The 21,397-nt window shown below is 43.2% G+C and overlaps 1 protein-coding gene across 9 annotated transcripts in view; it reads right to left on the reverse strand.

The window, feature by feature from the left end:
• The window catches only part of LOC308331256 (partitioning defective 3 homolog B-like), a 333,652-nt gene that overhangs the window by 261,893 nt on the left and 50,362 nt on the right, over positions 1-21,397 (reverse strand). For all 9 annotated transcript variants that reach the window (XR_013965561.1, XR_013965562.1, XR_013965563.1 and 6 more), the window contains one exon: positions 10,641-10,794. Coding sequence is in view for 2 of the 9 variants with exons in the window: in XM_080786585.1 (XP_080642711.1) it covers positions 10,641-10,794 (154 nt within the window). In the remaining 7 variants the exon portion in view is untranslated. The remainder of the gene's footprint in view (positions 1-10,640; positions 10,795-21,397) is intronic.

The raw sequence follows: 21,397 nt of genomic DNA on the forward strand, positions 1-21,397 counted from the left end.
AATTTAACTCTGACTGTATCTAAATGGGCCCTCAAGAGAGATATGTAACTCTTTCAGAGTTACACTGAGTCAGAATCTGTGTGTGGATGGAATCCACGGAACGCATATATGGAGGCATCACAAATCAAAAGCAACACAGCAGCACCCCATCGCAGCAGCTGCCTTTGGCCATCCGACGTCCACCCACACAGAAAGGGCTCAGAGTCAGTGGAGATGCTTTGAAATTGTTTTCCGAGAAGCACACACAACGTTCTGACCAGCATACCCAGTGGCTTCAGACCTCCCATTAATACAATTAATTTGTTTAGCTACATGTACTGTACGTGTAGAGCTAGGCCTGCATAGAGAGACAGAGAATGTGTGTTGGGTGTATGTGTACACAGCAAAAAACCCTCGACTTGACTTCAATGGCTGTATTAATGTGGAGTACAGCACAGTACAATTAAAAACACACACAAAAACAATAATCCAAATCCTCTTTAGCCGCAACCATACTATCATCACAGACAAGGCAACGTTTAATCAACTGTCAAATGGAAATGTATATGGGCCTACCATATATTGCATGTGCCCACTGCCCATGTATGCAGTGTATTAACTGGGAGTCTACAAATGTAAACATTTGGTTACATTTGTAGACTCTTGACTTTACACTGTGCATGTGTGCATCGCATCTCGTCTGCAACCGTGTCTCGCGTGCCCTCCCCTAGCCTATATGAAACAACAGCTGTTAGAATGTCATCTATATTGACAGAGATAGAATGTGTAAATTCCACACGGCTCTGCAGGGAAATGTCTGAAACTCTGCCATAATGAACAGACAAGATGAACTTAAAAAAAAGGGGAAAAAGCAGCAAATCCAACCCTGCGAGTTATCATTCTCACTCAATGTGCCTGTAAAAGAACACCAGGCCATTACACAAAAAGAACATTCCAGGTGTGCATGTGTTCACCAATCCCACTAACATTTTGCCAAAGAACACGCATTCACAAGAAGGCTGTTTTTATATAGCGTTACATTTGTGAAGTCGGGAGGGAATGTGTACTCATCCACGGTGCTGATATAAAAGTTTTCGGAGTTTACAAAGTAATAGCTGTACATCTGTTTGGTTGCACATGTGAAAGATAAGTCGGGCAGCCTGGCTTTCCAAGAGGAAGGGAACAGATGTGCTAATGTGGACACTGACAACTCTGTGGAAACTCACTCTGTTACACTTAACGAGGACAATTTGGGGCTAATTTCACAGCAGATCAATCTGCAGTTACATAACTGGCAGAGAGAGATGCTAAAAACAGACGTTGACTGTCAACTTCTGCTGCATATACTGAACACATACAGGGAAACAGATACGGGACAACTTCAGACATTTACATACAACTAGTTCATACCGGTTCCGGATAGGACATATCCAATCCATAACTCTCTCGTCTCTCTCTCCCCCTCTATCTGCCACTTATATATATCTGATGTCCCCTATGGTGTCCCCAATGCTCAGCCAATCACAGTGCAGAATGACACACCTTCCAGCCAATCACAGCACCAATTTCGGCACCATTCATGCTAATTTGTCCGTCCAATCACAGTGCCAAGTTCTGTCCTCAATTTTGACGCCAAAAAACCAATGGAAACCAAGTATATGGACTTTGTTTAGGGCAGCAGTTAAACAAACGACGTGAGACATGTGGCCAATAGAAAAACATCTTGTGACTGACTTAGTTTTATACAATAATAACGCATCTGCAATGAATGAAAGTGACTCTGCCATATAGGTTTCTAAAAGTCATGAAGCGCATCTTCTGGCTCTGCTTGGAGGTCAGCTTGACGATCTTCTCTACTTATGGTTATCAGAAATCTACTGTATTTTGTCCATCCTCTTCCCCCTTCTTCGTCAAAAAAGGCACAGTACCGACTCACTGCAGCTAGAATTATGTCTTTTCTCCACTTCTCTCCCTCTCTTTCTCTCAGACTCTCCTCCCCATCACCCCTCACTGGCGCTGCCCCTTTTAATTTTCCAGCATTTAAAATGATCTGTTGCCCATTTTTATGTTTGGGGTGAAAAATCAGTATGTTTAGTCGGTAGAATGTTATATTTATTTTGCCACTGATGAAGCTGTGAAATTACAATCAGTTTAGCCCGTTCATATTTTAGGTATCGGACCACACGCTTAAAAGACCTTATTTATTTCCCATTCTTGTCATAAAAATGTATCGTCTACTTGTAGAATGAGTCACTTACTGAGGCGACAGGGAGTCATACTAGAGAGAGAAAGAGAGAGAGCGAGAGAGAGAGACAGAGAAGAGATTAAGAGACAGTTTTGTGAAATGATAAAGGGGTGTAATGTATCGACAGTCTAGAAACTACATACTGTCCATTTAAATATTCAGCACATGAATCCAACCATTAACTGCCTCTTTTAATAATCCATGCTCGTCAGATGTTTCAGTCTGAGACGTATATGTGTGGGCGACTGGGCGTGTAATCATTTATGTCATGGATCTGTAGGTGATTTGATGTGTATGTGCATAGTGCATACAGTATGCATGCAAGTACATGCACTCGCTGTGTGTTTTTGAGAGTGCGTGTGCACTTGCATGCATAGGGTACATGACATGTGCCAATGTATACTTTCTGTTAAGAGTCACTGCAGTGTGTATTAGCGTACAGTATACAGTAAATCATTCCTGCTTGCATGAGCATCTCTTTTTGGCATGTGGGACGTCTCTCTTCACATCACATAAGCTTGTGTGTGTGTGTGTGTGTGTGTGTGTGTGTGTGTGTGTTGCACATGCGTGTGCTGCACAACACATGCAGATTATTGTATCCAATTGGCCAACATTGCATGCGTGTGTGTGTGTGCGAGGGAGAGAGAAGGTAACATATGATCATGTCTCTCTCTTCACATCTCATCAGCCCACTGCATAAAATCATCATTTAACCGAAGCCTGATGGATGAGGCATGGCACTGCCTGTGCTGTTAGCATAGACGTTTGCAAGTCTGTGTGTGTGCGTGCGTGCGTGCACCATCATAAGTCGTGCGTGCATACATTTTAAAATCTCCAGCTATTTTTCTGCAGGTTCTGCAAGTATTTCTACTTTTATTTATTTTTAAGGGTAAAGCAGTAATTGTCAGATGTGTCCTCTCGGCCCCTCCTGCCATATTGACAGAGGGAGCCATATGTCTACATAAACAACAAGAACATGCTCACATTTACAGCTCCTTTGGGGATAGAAAGCCACAGACAGCGACAGGGAGGGGTGATGGGGAGACAAGCTGAGAGAAAGAGAGCACCTGCAGTGAGTCGGCGCTGTGCCTTTGTATGAAGATGAAGGAGGAAGAGGATGGACAAAATACAGTAGATTTCTGTAGTGTATCTTTACAAAGCTTGATAGATTATTGATTGCACAACAGGTAGTTTCGAGGAAGCAATCTGATTGGTTGAAATAGCCATCTACCCGGGCTTAAACGAGCATAATGGCAGACCAAATCAAAACATATAAATCACACCCGTGTGAAGTGAGGGGAGCTCTTCTCATCATCTCATTCCGGCAAATCAGAATTTGTGTCCTCACCTTCGTCGTCAATGTTTGTGTTACACAATGTTTGTGTTTACACGAACACTCAAAATTGTCCATTCATTGTCAATGGCATGTAATGTTTGTATAGGACAAAGTTTGTGTTTGCACACACACTAAAAGCTGAACATAGGAGGGGCTAGCACACCTCAAAAATCAGCTGTGCTGAGTCTCACAGAGCAGAGCCGGCCGAGTGGCTATAGGCTAGGAGTTTGCATGGGACATTTGCGGTCGTAGTGGCTAAATCTGGCATTAAAAAATATATATGAATTTCTATTGAATCTCTTAGTTACAATGAAATTGAGTTGACATGTTTTTTTTAAGGGCAACTGTTGTAAAATCACACTTAAGTGACGCTTGCAGAATTTCGGCTAAAGCCTCGTTCCTGACCGCATCACTGGCGTGCCAATTCTGGAACAAAATATTTTTGAGATGGGAATTTGCAGCCAAAGACATTTCAATTTGGGGGTCCTTGACATGAAAAGATTTGAGAAACACTGGCATAGATATTGGACTGGACTGCAGTTTAGTTCATTTTCATAAATGGGAGGGCCGATTCCTTTGTCAGAAGGAGAAGAACTGGCTAATCCAAGAGGGGACGAGTAGCAGAGCTGAGACGTATTGGTAGTGGTGGTGGGGGAATGGGGGATGGGGTTACATATACGCCTAACCATATTTGCAGGTTCATTTATTGATCGTTGATCCTGTCAAAATGCACCCTTGTTGCTCTTAAGTCTGGGTGGTGGTAGAAGGGATGGATTAGATCGAACGGCTAATCAATTCCTCCCTTTTTGCAGAGAGAATTAAGAGGGAGGGAGGAAAGAAAAAAAGAAAGAAAGAAAGAAAGAAAGAAATTGACAACAATTGTGTAATCAGATGGAGGAGATGAGACAGAGAGGGAGGGAGAGAGAGAATAAGACGACGACAAAGCACACGGTGATGAGGAGAAAAGGAGAAAGAGTGAGTGAGTGCTAGAGACAAAAGAGAGGAACATGTAATGTGTTATCCTCCAGTCTGTACAGTAGATGAGCAAGCCTTTGACTGGAACAGGAAGACATTAAACAGCATTATCTGTACTTCCTGTCTTTGAAATGGAAATAACAAATGGAACGGAGATTAGAGATGATGTTTTGCTCTTTGCTTTATGGTGTTGGTATTAAACTACCGATACTTTTCTTAGTGATTATTCTATCGATTACTACAGTATGTATGTGTATATGTAAACATAAATAAATAAATAAGCAGTGTCAGGCAAAAACAGCGAGAATACACAAGCTACAGTGCAAGCTACACTACAACCATCATCTTGTCTTCCAGGTATCCCATTTCTGCGCTTGGTTTCTTGTCACTCAATCTACAACACTGACATTACCTGAAATAAAGCTTAAAACAACTACTGTACTGTATACATTCTCCTAACACCGGCAATCCCATCCCGGCTCCCATGACGCTATACCCACCTCTGTGTGAGAGGAAAAACAACTCTCGTTTAAGAAATGAAGAAAGTCTAAAGGGAAAGACAGATGTGTGGCGAGAAGGAGAGAGAGGCAGTGAGTGAGATAGGTAAGGACAGAAATAGGAAATAGAAAGGATAGAGAGAGACCTTCTTCTGACCTTCTCACCCATACAACAGAGATAGTCACCAGGATTGGGTTACCACTAATCTTCACTGACACTAGCCCATTAGCATTAATCTCTGCTGGCAGGAGCTCACACAGACTAAACTTCCTGTCTTTACAGTGGCTGCGTCATACTGTACACCAGTTGTTCTCAAACTATTTAGGCTCAGGCAGGGCACCCGTGTACATAACATTTTCACCCCTGGATTGCATTGTTAGTTTATAGCACCTTTTGTCATATTAATGATATGGAAATATCTCCCCTAAAGGGGTGCAGTACTTAGTTTAGACCAGTCATTAGTCCTACAACTACAACCTATCTCAAACCCTCACCCTAAACCTATCCTCCCACGGGGCAGTACACCTAAACCTAACCTTAACCCATGTCTAACCAATGACTAGTCTAAACCATAAACTGTAAAAGAAATATGGACAAAGCGTTCTCCGGGTCTGATATGGACGTAAGATGAAGCCTGTCAGTCCTTGAATTAAGTAAATCGCCATCTTTCTAGATACGTTTGGGCCCAGCTGGCCATTGGCTGGCCCAGACAACGAGGCGGGACTTTCCCCCTTCTTCTTCGTTGGTTTTTATTTTGACTCGAACGGGGGGTGGCTCCCGATCATAGACTGTAACGGTAGCCACGCCCCTCAGAACATACTCAACTTTATGGTCATTTTTTAAATAAATGGGGCCATAATTTTCCAAAAAGAATATGAGAAATGAGACTTTAAACTAGTGACTGGAAGCAGAAAGTATTCATGACCATGTTTATTAAGGTAATACAGTCTAGGTGAAGTTGGGCCCAAATACATGGACCTCTATGGAGATATGGGTTTTTTTGGGCCCAATGACAGCGCCACAACAGGCCATTATATGAACTTTCAGGAAGTCCCGATTTCCTTAGTGGCTTCACAAAATATCTGTCTGACTGCCCCCCTGGTCTAAACTAAGTATGCACCCCCTCCTAAAGATACAGTATGTCAAACTGGAGAGAATGTGTTTCCTTTAGAACAGACTGAAAATAACTTTTATACTTAGCGTTCGGTTTATTCCACTTAAACCCCAGTATTCCTATTCTAGGGGGAACATTCACCAAAAGTAGCCAGACCATACGCAGTGCCAGACCACGTATGGTCTTTTAATGCTACTCATTCGTGCTACAGTATAACTACCTTTATGGATTAGACTCAGATTATGCCTTAGTCTGGATTTTAGAAAAGCCTTAGTCCCAGGATCCCCACGACAAGAACATTTAGCAGATTACAGTATAAATCTATGCATTTTAAAGATGAACAATAATCACTTAGGACATTTTTCCCAACTCCAATTGTGCGTGTGCATGTGCGTGCGTGCATGCTTTTTAGTAATCACTAATAGACTAATGAACCACTTGGCTTATGCCCTGATATGCCCAAAGCAATATAGCCTAAAGCCTGATATGGACATGACTGTTGCATTAATCACGGAAATGAAAAAAAGCCATTATTTAATGTAATAGATTTGGTATTTAGCCTTGATACTTAATCACAAAAGTCAAAGACTATATTAAAGGGATATTTCACTTACAAAATGTTTTGGGTCATTATATTGTCTACTCAGGCTTATGTTTAGACAGGCTCAGTTTATTTAAATTTAACCGTTGCACTCAGTGTACAATATGCCTTGCATGCCGAGCGCTCCAGTCGGATGGACAGTATAGAGCCTGTTTATGATCACAGAGCCTTAAAAGACACAGGGAACAGACATAACTCCAATCTACCATGCAGGGGTAATGATATATACATACTGTATACGAGATGCAGAATATTGGGCTACAGTATGGGTGTACGCTGCACGCATGTACTGTAATTCATCATCTGTACGGTTTGTTATGTTTAAGGTGAAGTGAAGTTTGGACCAAGTTACCACGACTGTAGGCCCTCTCACACGCACATCTACAACAGGCACTTGACCTGACATAAGGCAGAGCGAGAGAGAGAGAAAGAGAGAGACAGAGAGAGAGAGAGAGAGAGAGAGAGAGAGAGAGAGAGAGAAAGAAGAGAGAGATGATCTATCTAGTCCAGGTAACAGGAACCAGACAGAGACATCAGAGTTCATTCCACAGCCTGACAGAACACATACACTTCCTCTCTCCCGCCTTCGCTTTCCTTTCTTCTGTCTCTTCTCATTTCATTGCCTTTTCTCCTCTTCAATTCCAGCCCAGAGTAAATCATGTTTCGACGGAGGGGAGCCGGTTGCTCTAGTCTAGTGGTTGAGGTGCATACCTCACATAAGCTCTAATGTGGCCTGACACCAAGTCGCGGGTTCGATGCCCGAGCCCGACAACCTTTGCTGGGTGTCACTCCCCGTCTCTCTCTCGAACTGTTTCCCGTTTCTCTACTGTACTATGCAATATAGTCTCTCGTATACCAGACAACTATTCCACAATCACCGAATGCTAGTATATAGTCTGGAACTACACCACCAGGAAGTTAAAAAGTATTTTTTTATTTCCATTTCTGCTAAGCAGCAAGCTATATAGCTTAGCCTTAGATGATTGTTTTTGTCAAATGTTCACCTACTATGACAGGTCAGAATAGGGAAGCTAGGGTTCATGGTTAATTGGCAGTTCACAGTAACGTTTAACATCATCATACTGTACACCGAAAACACAATATAGCTAATATATCCAAAACCAAAACAAATCAGTAATATTATGTTTTAATGTTAAATGTAAGGTGTGGATGTCAATAGTTTATCTTTTTGTGTTTATAATAGTGCTGTGTATCTTTTCCTTGCTTTCACAGTTTAGTCCCCTTAGCCAATTAAACCCTACACAGTATACTTAGTTGAACCGAAGTCCCCCAGGGGTCTATACTACCCCCTCCTGGTGTTTTTCCATCGACAATAAAAAGGATCTTCGCCGAAGATAACCTATTTGCAAGCTCACAGATTTGCGCATCGCTACCATGTGCCAACCTCCTGCTTAACAACTTGAACTCTATACCGTACTTAGTTGACCAGATTCCCAAGGGTTCTATACTAGGCTCCCTGCTGTTTTTCCTCTACACTGAATACTGTAACTTCAGAAAATAGCTACAAGCTCACAATGTGTTGCGTCGACAGGTTCAAGTTTAAGTTTTTAAAAGAAAGAGTGGAAAACTATGAGATAACATAGCAGGCCATGCACCTCCACGTCAGCCCCACCCAGCACTGTGAGAGAATCACTGCTGTGAATCAATGTTTGTTTGCTCCCCGGAGGCCAGCGAGGTCAGAAATCTAGAGGCCAAAGTTGTCAAAGTTAATACGTTGTGATCTGGCCTGTCCTCACAGATGCATACTCCCAAGGTTGACACAATGATGAGGTGGCCATTGGGGATGCAAGAAATCAACATGTTTTCTAATTGAACACACATTCTAATTCCTGAGCGAGCACTCGTCTACTTGTTTTATCTTCCCCTTTGGTCTTTTTTTTCAGGATGAAGCACCACACTTGACAACTAGGGACTCCACGTTGCCAGATTCAGGGTCCAAAATAGCTCATTGTGAATATCTTGAGTTGACCTCTACGTAAAAATGATATCCCCAAAATAATTTGATTCAGATTCTATTATGTCATTGTGCCAGTTGGTAAAATACATTAATCATAATCTCTTGTGCACATAAATAAATAAAAAATAATGAATAAATATAAAATGTCTGATATCAGACACGCAATCATGGTTAGTTTGAGGACAATGAATCTATCATTTCCAACAATGGAAAATGGCGGCACATCCGAGACGTTGATTCAGCCAGTGGCTGAAATGTCTCGTTTACTCCTTGCTGTGCTAAAATAGAATGAAGATTTTATTTGTATTCTTTGTATACGAATATCCAGGACTATACCATTTCTGTAATGAAGTTAGTAATTCTGTCACTTCTTGCCTCGTCACATGTTTTTTGGTGAGTACACATTTATCGGAATGAATCCTTAATCCTTCCCGGGAACCTGCAGTAAGATGGGTTGTCTCACTTGTCTGTAAAATTAGTGCCATGCAATTAACTCATTTACTGCCACCATTTATTGAGAAATTAGGACCTAATTCACGCCAGCATTTTTTTAAATTTGAGCTCTTATTTTGAAAAGCCACATTTTGCCTCAACCGGAAGTGGGCTTATCCCTGCCAGCTTTACGTTGCCAAGACAACCTTTGTTTACATGATCGGATCATGCCGGTACACTATAGCCCTCCACAACGTCGGCTCGTGCCGTCAAAGAAACGCTGTTTTGACCAAAAATGCCATCTGGGACAAGGAATAGGAGATACAGGCCATTGAAAGAAACGGATAGAATGGATTCTTATGGCGACGTCGATCTAAGATGAACGATCCAGTGCTGTGCTAACAACACAGCTAGCTAACCGGCTAACGTAAGTAGCATTATGGCTCGATCGATCAAATGCACTATAAAAGCGCAATTGCCGAAGGGCTACGGCAATGGCGGCAAGTGTTAATATCAAAATTAGGCTTCAATTGCCGAAGACCTTCGGCAATCGCGGCAAGGGGGTTAATTGCTCATAAATCCTCAAAAATGTTTGCGAATATCCCAAGATAGCTAATATAGCAATGTGGCACATTGCATCGCTTGGCTTAATAGTGGTGCTATTCACTGTCATTGTATAGTGAGAAAGGCTTAGAAAAATGCATTTATGGTAACAAAGTGGATGCTGCCAGTACGAAATACAGCAAGTCCTGGAACATAGTTTTGGGAACATGAAATGGCTGTATTCATGTTATACTACCCTTGATGTTAGCGCTCTAATACAAAGAGGTAGGAGCGCACACCCACAATAGTGGGGAGGTGCCGAGTGCTGACTACAGGAGATAAACTTACGCACAGCTCGTAATCACAATGTAAAAATCTTTAAAAATGTTGATGACCAGTCATTTCTCCATTTTCAAGCTACTCTAATACAGAAATCGATAGTTCACCATTGTTGGTGTAATGCGAGCAAAGTTCCAGGACTCATTTATTTGTATTGGTATTTTATAACTAACTAATCAGCTTTGTTCATATAGAAAACTGTAATTGGAGACCCATTACGGCATACAATAACAGTGAATGATCTTCTATACAACCCCAAGGTTCTACCGAAGTTCAACACCACCTTAATAAAATTATGGAGCACTAGCGGAGTACCGTGATACATCCCAGAGCCTAACTGAGGTCAAGGTCAGAGTTCATTCTCCAGAGAGCACTGAGTCACAGCTCATGTCATGACTTTGATCAAAGTGCTACATCTGGAACCAATCGATAATTTAATTTCACATCACACACTTTATCTGAAGCAGATTTATTCTTCTTTTATTTATTTTAGAGGTCAAACACTTCCCGCAATATATTGTTCATCATTTTAAAATAAAACAAATACCTAGATTAAAAAAAGACACTTAAAGAGACATAATATATAGTACGGATACTCACTGGATTTGAGAGCGGAAGAGTTGACCTCAATCTCCCCTCCTCTGATTGGCTGGAAGACGGACAGCTCCGATTGGTAGAGTTCTGGGCTGGGGGCTGGGCTTGTGCCTGCTCCGCCCCTCTGCTGGGCTTCCTGTTCCTCATACACCGCCATCAGCTGGAGAGAGAGAGAAACACAACGGGTTCTGTCTTGCTCTTCCAGACAATGTGAGGTGCTGGTAACCACTTAAGCCCTCTACACTTGTGTTGTACGTTGAATAGCAAAGATTGCTCATCTACAAGCTCACAATGCATCACATTGTGATGGCGAGCGAGAGAGAAGGGGGGGGGGGGGTATCCAAGCCAGCGCAACCCCATTTTCACATCTAAAGACCTCGAACCGAATGTCAGACACAACATAAATACATAAATCCATTCGCTCAATACACAATGAAACCCGGTGGCTCCTCAGTCCACATTAAATGGCCGTGCATTGTGCAGAAAAGATATTCAATGTTCTCTTATGCTTCATTTATATAAGATGTTGTACAGCAGCGCCGTGTGGACCCAAAAAGAGGACCATCTACAAGCTTGTAGAGCGGCTATTTTCGGCGAGTGATGCCGTTGTGCGATGAAGCACACGCCAGGCTTTAGTTTTGCGTCGAGAGGAACAGAAACTGCAAAGACAGAAAACCAGCAACACTCCAAATTAGTAGTCTTATACTGTGGATGCAAGGCTCAAAGGTAAACATGGAACTTATACTGTGGATGCAAGGCTCAGAGGTAAACATGCAACTTATACTGTGGATGCAAGGCTCAGAGGTAAACATGGAACTTATACTGTGGATGCAAGGCTCAGAGGTAAACATGGAAATAAAGGAATAGCCAGGAACCGCTGAGGAAGGCCTGTTAGGCCGAAACACGTCCGCTGTCCGTCAGAGGTAAATAAACCATGTGAAAAGGACATGTCTTGTGTTCCTATTCCTTTCCAGTGGTGGAAAGTAACTAAGTACATTTACTTAAGTACAATTGTGAGATATTTCCACTTGAGTATTTACAATTTCCAATACGGTTACCTCTACTCCACTACATCTCAGATCCAAATATTGTACTTTTACTTTTATTGTACAATTATTTAAAAACTGTAGTTACTAGTTAGTTTGTAGATTTTGATTATTATTACAAAACATTATTATCCACTTCAGCCCGAAAATACATTTGGTCATTTGAAAATATTGTTTTATTTTTCAAAACTTTAAATGAGACATTCTGCACGATGAGTAACTTCTACGTTTAGAAAGTTTTACATTTACTTGCAACAGAGTATTTCTACCACTGCCATTTAGCCGTGCGTTACCTTGTGGATGAGAACGCTATAGAGGACGTCCAAGGAGCCCAGCATCGCTGCGACGGTGTGTATGTGTGTGTGCCTAGCGTCTGACTTCTGCCTCCATTCGTGTCTGCTCTTGCTGTGCTGTGTTTGTATGCATGTGTGTGTGTGTGTGTGTGTGTGTGTGTGTGTGTGTGTGTGTGTTTGTGTGTGTTTGTGTGTGTGTCTGTGTGTGTGTGTGTATATGTGTGTGTGTGTGTGTGTGGCGACGAGCTAGCTTTAGCTGCGTTATATAGTGGAATCCCTGTCTATTGAGCATTGCACTGAGTCTGCGTTTAGAGGTGCATAGCACACGGCTTGTCAACATACTGTTCTAGGGGCCTCCACGCCGAAGCTGAATAGACCGGCGTGTGTGTGTGTGTGTGTGCACGCGCACGTGTGTGTGTCTATAGAAGCCAGGAGAAAATAAAGGGGACTTTGCCAGTAACGCCAGAGGCTTCCTGATAAACAGAAACACACCCCACAAACACACGCGCGTGTGCACACACACACACACAGATGAACAAACAGTACATGACAACCAACACAACATTATTCATTGCACTCCGATACACTGGCACTGATTTCTGCGCATGAAGGCAAACAATAAATAGAAATGAAAACAGTGTAGACAGGCATTCCCCAACACACAACTCATTATTGGAACCAACAATGAAAAACAGTAGAACTGTGCAACTGTCATGCGGATGCATGCTACAGTTCACCTATTCATCCTGGATCTTCCTGTTCTTGTATCCTCTTAACCTCTTAAACCCCACGGGGGTCCGGGAGGGAAAATCTAAAATATCGGAGTTGGAACCTGAGACCTTGACCAGCCCCATTTACCCGCTGAGGGTAAGGTGCGTTCAGACTTGGATGGTTAGAGCGGCGCGATTACATACAACGTCAATGCAAACGGGCACGGCGCGACCTGCCGCGGTACAAACGGGACGAACCGAGGCACATTTATACATTCAGGTGTGAACGCAGCTTTACTCCAAAGTTGTTGAAATGTGATCGTTTCACAACACTAATAAGGCCTCATCATGTCACCCGATTATGGTTAGTATACCACTTAAACCCTGTATACTTTGACTGTAGTCCCATAGTCAAATCAAAATGTATTCATAAAGCACATTTACAACAATAGAAATAGACCAAAGTGCTGTACAGCATTGGGGTCCTTGAGGGGGTTCCAGGGGGTCTCCAGCTAAATCATAGTTTGGAACCAAATGGACCCTTATGGGTCTGTAACTCTAAGAGTTAAAATAACATTGATTTTACAATCTCATTTCACAATAGAAATGCCATTAAATGGCCGTAGTCTGTTGCATATCAATCTGGGGGGTCCTTGAAATTAAAATAGTTGAACATCACTGCTGGAGCCGTAAAGAAATCTTCTCTTATGGGGGTCCCTGGCATATCTATTCTAATGAGTGTCCTTATGGGGGTCCTTGTTTGGGAACCACTGCTGTACAGGGTCTACAGGTTATAAGTCCCCATGATTTTTGTTTTCCCCTCCACACCAAATCTCTTCACTCCAGAACAGGGACGCTAGGGGTTCATGTGGTTAAAGCGCGAGTGGACTGTGTGCGTGCATGTACTGTATGTACTGCATGCATTTGTTCCAGTATAGTCGAGCACACAGACAGAGTGCAGCCGCACACATCGAGTTCCAGAAGATCACACCTTATCTGGCCCCTCCCACCCCCTTCTGTCTCACCAACTGTTCTGTCCGTCCGCTGCCAGTCGCCGCACGCCCTCCTCTCTCTCTCTCTCCCTCCGCCATCATCTCACACTCTCTCCTGTTCTGTCACACTCTTTTGATCCATCTGCCCGTTTCATCTCTCACATTTTGGTCTCTGACGACATGACTTTCTTCCGTTCTCTCTCACTCGACACGTACCCCTCCCCTCCCCCCCCCTCCCCCCCCCTCCCCTCTCCTCCCCTCTCCTCCCCTCTCCTCTCCTCTCCTCTCCTCTCCTCTCCTCTCCTCTCCTCTCCTCTCAGCGGAAGGCATTGATCTGAACACTGAATACCAGCCTGCTGAGGGTTAGCATGCTGCTCAATGCTGAACGCTACACAGTAACATTACAATTACAAATGAATAAATGGATGGTTGCACACATAAGCGTGTACGTATGTGCGTCAGAGAGAGAAATGAAGAGATGGGGTGAGAGGAGAGGGAGTGATGGCCAGACAGAAAGAGAACTGAAAAAGTGGGTAGACGCTGGACACAAAACGCAAGACGCTCTTAGGAAGTTAAGTACAGGTGAAAAGCGACCAGAGACAGATGAGAAAGAAGATGCCTTTATCTCTACTCTATGTGACAGGAAACACAAAGAGAGACTGAGAGAAACTATCTTTCGCGCAGACGAAATGAAAGCCTGGGTATCGAGGCTAAGAGAAACAGACAGACAGACAGACAGAAAGACAGACAGACAAAGAATATGACGCAATTGAGTGCATAAAAGACAATAATAAGAGAGAAAATCATCATTGGAATACTGACAGACATGCTGTACAGTTTAAAAAAAGGCCTTCAGCTTTTTTCATGAAAGTAAAATCCAGAGAATCAAGAGATAACTGTGGTAAATTGCAATTAATTGCAAAAGTAAGTCAGCAGTCTGTCTCTCCACCTTCTTCTGCTGTGATGAAATAGGTACCTGTCTCTTAACGTCTCTCACTTCCTTTCATTGAGCCATCCTGAGAAAAAACCCAAAATGTCAAGATAGTTTTGGCGAGTCTGAAAACAAGACATCTGAGACATGGATCAAAGATGCATCGCTATCTTTCATGTACTAGATTGTGCCTACTTGCTACTTTAGTAAACTCTGATTTATTAATTTATTTTTTACAGGTGGCTTTAAAAGCCAGCTGTCGACAAACACCCAGAGGACTAGTGGTGATGTAGTGGCGAGACTTTCATGATTGGCATGACTGGCTGGCCTCCAATGCCACCTGAGCACGTTGCGTCTGTGACTACGTCAAGTTGATGTCCGACCTGCTCCACCGCAGGCATTTGGGAAATGCTTCAAATGATTCAACTACTGATTTAGAAGGCATTTGTCTTGATGGGTTGAATGAATATTCCTATTCTCAGCTACAGTGTCTTACAAAGCTCACCATATTGACCCACCTCAAGGCTAAATGCTTAAACACTTCTCAAACATCTCCACTCTCGTGTATTTCTCTCACCTCACCTCTTCTTAACTCCCTCTCTCTTTCATTGATGTGGCCTGATCAATTCAAGGTTTATAGAGGTTAGCAGGGGATACGTGGAGGTTGGAAGAGAACAGGTGTGTGCGTCACGGTGCGTGAGCACACACACATTTTCCTGCATAGACTCAATGTGTTTTATGAAAAGGTTGTGATGGACTACGCTATGGAAAATCAATGTCAAGCATGATGCATACTGTACATGCACATTATGCACACACACATGCACACACACACACACACACACACACACACACACACACCCCCGTGCGTGACAAACCGAACAGCCTCCATTTATACTCATATGATCCTCTTCCTAATCAGATCGATTAGAGCCTGATTGATTAGTCTAGAGCAGATCAATGAAAGGTTCCAATCAGCCAAATGCACAACTATCCAGGTAGCACACACACACACGTGCTCACACGCACACACGCACACGGAGAACTCTCTTTAAATATGCTTAAGGTATCCATGCACTGCTACACTTCGATTTCCACTCACTGCCACTTACCATAAAAGATCTATGAAGTGTGTGTGTGTGTGTGTGTGTGTGTGTGTGTGTGTGTGTGTGTGTGTGTGTGTGTGTGTGTGTGTGTGTGTGTGTGTGCGTGCGTCTTGACATCTCTCACAGTCAGCAAAAGCCTTAGCAGTGACCACTCTATCATTTGAGCCGTACCAGCATACTAAAACCAAAGGTCATCACACACACACAGCCTCCCGATGAGGACTTGTCAGTACAATAACCAATAGCTTTTTTGCCCACAGAGATACAAACTGTACCCACTGTATTTTTATTAGCTCCAGAACCAACATTTTGCAAACAGCCAGAACCAAACTAGAAGCGCCCTAACTACAGGTATTAGGTAAAAGGTTTGAGATGCATGGTAATGTTTATGTCCGAGATCAAAACTAGCAACCTCTCGTCATCAGACTTTCCACCTCGGGGGGAAAGCCTGGTCTGTGTTCCTAAATGTGCCTGTGTGATCCGGTCTCGGCCACTTTAGACCGGATGATAAAAAATAAAATAAAAATATACATATTCCCAGCGTCGCTTTGTTTTGGTCTCCCCTGTTTGTTTTTAGTCTCGCCAGTCGCTACGAGTTGGGATAAGATGGATATACCAAACAAACTATCCCAATAAGTACTTGAAGAAACCATACGCCACATCAAGGCTTTTATTGGATAGACCCTAAAATGATGCCATTGATCGCTGGTAAATATTTTGGGTCATTCTGATTCTGGTTTGGGGGTTCCGGCCAGATGACTACAAACCAGAATACAACATGACGTAAATTATCATCCACTCCGGACCGGATCATGAACCCGAAATGGTCTGCCTCCAAGGCTACAAAAATAGTTGTGAGGGTTAAAAATCGTTTACAAAATAAAATCGTCAGTGTTTTATCTATCCAGCGAGAGAGAGAGAGCTAGACTTTTAATTCTGAGAGTGCAACCAAACATGTACATGTAACCAAACATGTAGTGTAGTCTTTATCTTTATCAGATAGGATTATCTTATATATCTTCCTGTGAGTGTACAATTAATCAAAATTGGTTATTATTATTGGTTATACTTGGCCCTATTTATTATGCACTCACAACTGTCATATTATTATGCACTTCATGCTCCTCTCTTCTCTCGATCCGTTTTAACTGCAATGATGAGCCTGCAATAAAGTGTGACAATAAAGACTGATTCTGATTCCATTTAGTACAATCTGATGATGAAAGAGTATATGGTGAGAGTATATGGTGGACCCTGTTGTAAACAAGTGTAATGCTTAATTGGGTCGTCCACTCACAGTTAACAGTCTTTGTATTGAGTTTGTGATTGAAATGTACTGTAATGTTCTGCAAACTGTTAATAAATATTTCAATCAATCAATCAATCCCACCTCTGAATGGGTCTGGTTGGTATTCAAGAGCGTCAAAGGACCAATCCCCACGTACCTGTCCAACTAGCTCTCCAGAGTACGTGGTGCTCATACTGTAGGTACAGTACTCCACCAGGGGGGAGAAACTGACCTCTCCAGAGTACGTGGTGCTCATAGGTACAGTACTCCACCAGGGGGGAAAAACTCTGACCTCTCCAGAGTACGTGGTGCTCATACTGTAGGTACAGTACTCCACCAGGGGGGAGAAACTGACCTCTCCAGAGTACGTGGTGCTCATAGGTACAGTACTCCACCAGGGGGGAGAAACTCTGACCTTGCTTCCTATACAACGCGGTGGAATATTCTACCAGCAGCCCTGAACATGGCCCAAATCATGGCTTTACTCAAACAGTAATTGGTCCTAGTTAAAACGTGTTCTCCAACTAGCTTGCCCTCAGGGCTGAAAACGAATCACTCCTTCAGTGAGCTTTACAACAGCTATGAATGACATCTTCCAGCTGTTCCAATAAATGGTCCGCCATCTACTTTTTGAAGTTATCATGTTCATCATTTGTTTTAACTGCACAGTTTTACTTTTGAGGGGCGCTAGCCCCTCCTATATTCAGCTATTGGTGTAGATTTCCATCCTACACAAACATTAAATTCCCATTGACAATGACGGACAATGTTATGTCTTAGTGTCTGAGAAAATGGGCATAGTGTATATTTTACGTCATACTGAACTGATGTATAATGATGTACGAGTGCCCCTCACTTCACACAGGTGTGATTTTTATACATGTATGTGTTTGTTTTTTGGGCGGGCGCTAGACCCTCCAATGCATGGCTTTTGAAGATTACTTGATTGGTTTAGAGCACTTATGCCAGCCAAGTCTATGAAGTTTGTTTAGGGCCCTAAATGACGACGTAAGACGTCATATGGCCGATATAAATACAGTGGGCGATCCTCACTTCACAAAAGGGAGATTTTTGTATTGTTTGTCTTGCAGCGTATTGCTGTTTTAAACTGTCAATAAAGTATTCAACCAATCAATGAATTAATGATCACGGAGGATTGTGTATCAAATTATCTACCACATCATTATCTCTTGCGCACGCGCACACACACACACACACACACACACACACACACACACACACACACACACACACACACACACACACACACACACACACACACACACTTTTTTCCTTTTATATATTACCACTCTTTCCTTCACCCTACATTCATGTGTCTAGAGAGTCTCATAACAGGAAAACCCCTGAAGAAAGAATGAAAGAATCAAGAGCAGTCTGGTAATAAAAGACAGACACAAGACATATCTCTGGCTTAGCACACACACACACACACACACACACACACACACACATAGAATGACGGCACCACCTAGCTCTACGTTCTGGGTACTGCAGCTCATTGAAACAAACCCACCAGGTTCCATACACTTTGTCTTCGTTGTCTTCTACTATACCCCACCGCGAGACGTGTAATAATGGTCTCTGCTATACCCCACCGCCAGACGTGGCAGTCAGACTGTATTTCTGTAATAATGGTCTCTGCTATACCCCACCGCCAGACGTGGCAGTCAGACTGTATTTCTGTAATAATGGTCTCTGCTATACCCCACCGCCAGACGTGGCAGTCAGACTGTATTTCTGTAATAATGGTCTCTGCTATACCCCACCGCCAGACGTGGCAGTCAGACTGTATTTCTGTAATAATGGTCTCTGCTATACCCCACCGCCAGACGTGGCAGTCAGACTCTATTTCTGTAATAATGGTCTCTGCTATACCCCACCGCCAGACGTGGCAGTCAGACTCTATTTCTGTAATAATGGTCTCTGCTATACCCCACCGCCAGACGTGGCAGTCAGACTCTGTGTGTACAGGCAGTGCACGCTTACACTCAAAGGACCACATGCTACATATCTGCTTTTGACAGATATGTACATTATGTTCATGCACATCATCTCTGTCGGATGGAAACCTCATGTCCAAAACTGTTACTTTTTAGGATAAACATTCTAAAGTAGCATATTTTCAAGCTCGAAACGCGGCGTGACTTTTGATGCTTTAGTGTGACGCTGTAGAGTATGATCAAGTAGGGCGTTCATTTATGAAGAAACACACATTTTGAATATGGAGATGAGGGGTTTCTGCCCGACAGTGATATGAATATGGAGATGAGGGGTTTCTGCCCGACAGTGATATGGAGATGAGGGGTTTCTGCCCCACAGTGATATGAATATGGAGATGAGGGGTTTCTGCCCCACAGTGATATGAATATGGAGATGAGGGGTTTCTGCCCGACAGTGATATGGAGATGAGGGGTTTCTGCCCCACAGTGATATGAATATGGAGATGAGGGGTTTCTGCCCGACAGTGATATGAATATGGAGATGAGGGGTTTCTGCCCGACAGTGATATGAATATGGAGATGAGGGGTTTCTGCCCGACAGTGATATGAATATGGAGATGAGGGGTTTCTGCCCGACAGTGATATGAATATGGAGATGAGGGGTTTCTGCCCGACAGTGATATGAATATGGAGATGAGGGGTTTCTGCCCGACAGTGATATGCATTTTGAATATGGAGATGAGGGCTTTCTGCCCGACAGTGATATGCATTTTTTCAATGAGGATTCAAGAAAAAAAATCTATCACTTAGTCAATCAATGAATCGAGCCCTCCATCTCTTTCTCTCGCTCGCTCCATCTGTCAGGTCAAAATAAAAGTAACCACTGGTCTACGTTTTCAATGGAAGCCAGTGACATGAAGATACAAAGATACACCCGACGTTCGTAGCTGCTTGCAAAAAGATACAAAGCTATAAAAAGATGAGCTGGTTTCAACTCCAGATGCAAAGCTATACAGATACACACTGTGCAGCTTTGCATCTTGGTACCGTTTGCATCTGCTGGTGTGAACGCAGCACTGCCACACGGGTGCACTGTGCATAATGTGCAATTACATGAAGCCATGAGAATTGATGCGAGTCGCTCTCATCCTTCCAAATGTTGACTTTGTCTCCACTCCCGTCTTCATTAACACTCACGGCCGCACACAGTCACACACACGCGCGGTGGCTTGACCTTACCCGTCAGTCAAGGAGTGTGAACACACACACGCGCGCGCACACATACACACACAGAAGTATGTAAATTCACATACACAAAGTTGGCACACACACGCGCGCGCACACACACACACACACACACACGAGTAGCAATTGTCCTTGTTTGTCTTCTTGCATAAATTACTATTCTCCATAGTCAACAGTATGTGGGACATTAGGACAGAGAGCAGAATATAAAGTTGACTCTTTGGCTCCAGAAATGCAAAGTAAACGACATCATCAGCAAATCTGCAGTTGGGGACAGAATCCGGGGCCAAGTCCACTCCTCCCAACAGTACAGTACTAGGAACCTGTCGCACATCCATTAAGGTAATGTGTGTTGGATTTCCGTTAACTATATCTCTGTTAAATTACTTGTAATATTGACCGACAGGCACTAAACTATATACTGTATGGCCACTGTAGTCCCCTTCTATCAGCTGCAGGTCATCGATCGTTACTCCCCTGCTGACTGAGCCATAAAATAACGTTTTTGTGTTGCGTCTTTCTCACAGCGTCTTTGTGGATTGGAATTAAACCGGTGGGTCCTTTAACGAACACTCGTGCGTGTGTGTGTACTGTGTAGAGTGACTGTTAACCAACCCGTCTGGAGCCGTCCTAGCTAATCCAACCGATGGATTGCGAGGATGTGTACACAGTTACACACGTCCTAGCGCATTTTCACTGATATCAAACAAGAGGGTTCTTTGGGGGGTTGGCCTCTCCTTCTGCACCATACTCCTTGCCGTTTGCTCATACGCGTTGCCGTTCACGTCCCCGTTTACGGCTCAGAAAGAATGCCTCCTATCTATCTCCTAATCTAGGGAGCCCTCTGTGGTTTTGACCAGATGGATATACTAGGCTTTTCCTTTCTGACTTCAACATGCCTCTCGTTCAAAATATGAACGTGAGGGATTATTCACCAACTTTATCGTAATCATAGCGAGGTAAGCAAGCAACATTATTCCTCCCAGTTTTTGTACAGAACGGAACGGGTAAAGGCTCGCTAGCATATTAATAATAATAATAAAACGTCAAATTCCGAAGAGACCGGTCAACGTCCTGAGCCACTGTTGTGTGTGTGGCACAAAGGGTTGTACATACAGTACATGTTGCGCTCCATTCACAGGATTACAATCATCACAAGGCTGCACCAAGACACACACACACACACACACA

Source organism: Protomyctophum bolini (assembly GCF_963924005.1).
Source record: "Protomyctophum bolini genome assembly, chromosome: 16".
NCBI classification, from domain to species: Eukaryota; Metazoa; Chordata; class Actinopteri; order Myctophiformes; family Myctophidae; genus Protomyctophum; species Protomyctophum bolini.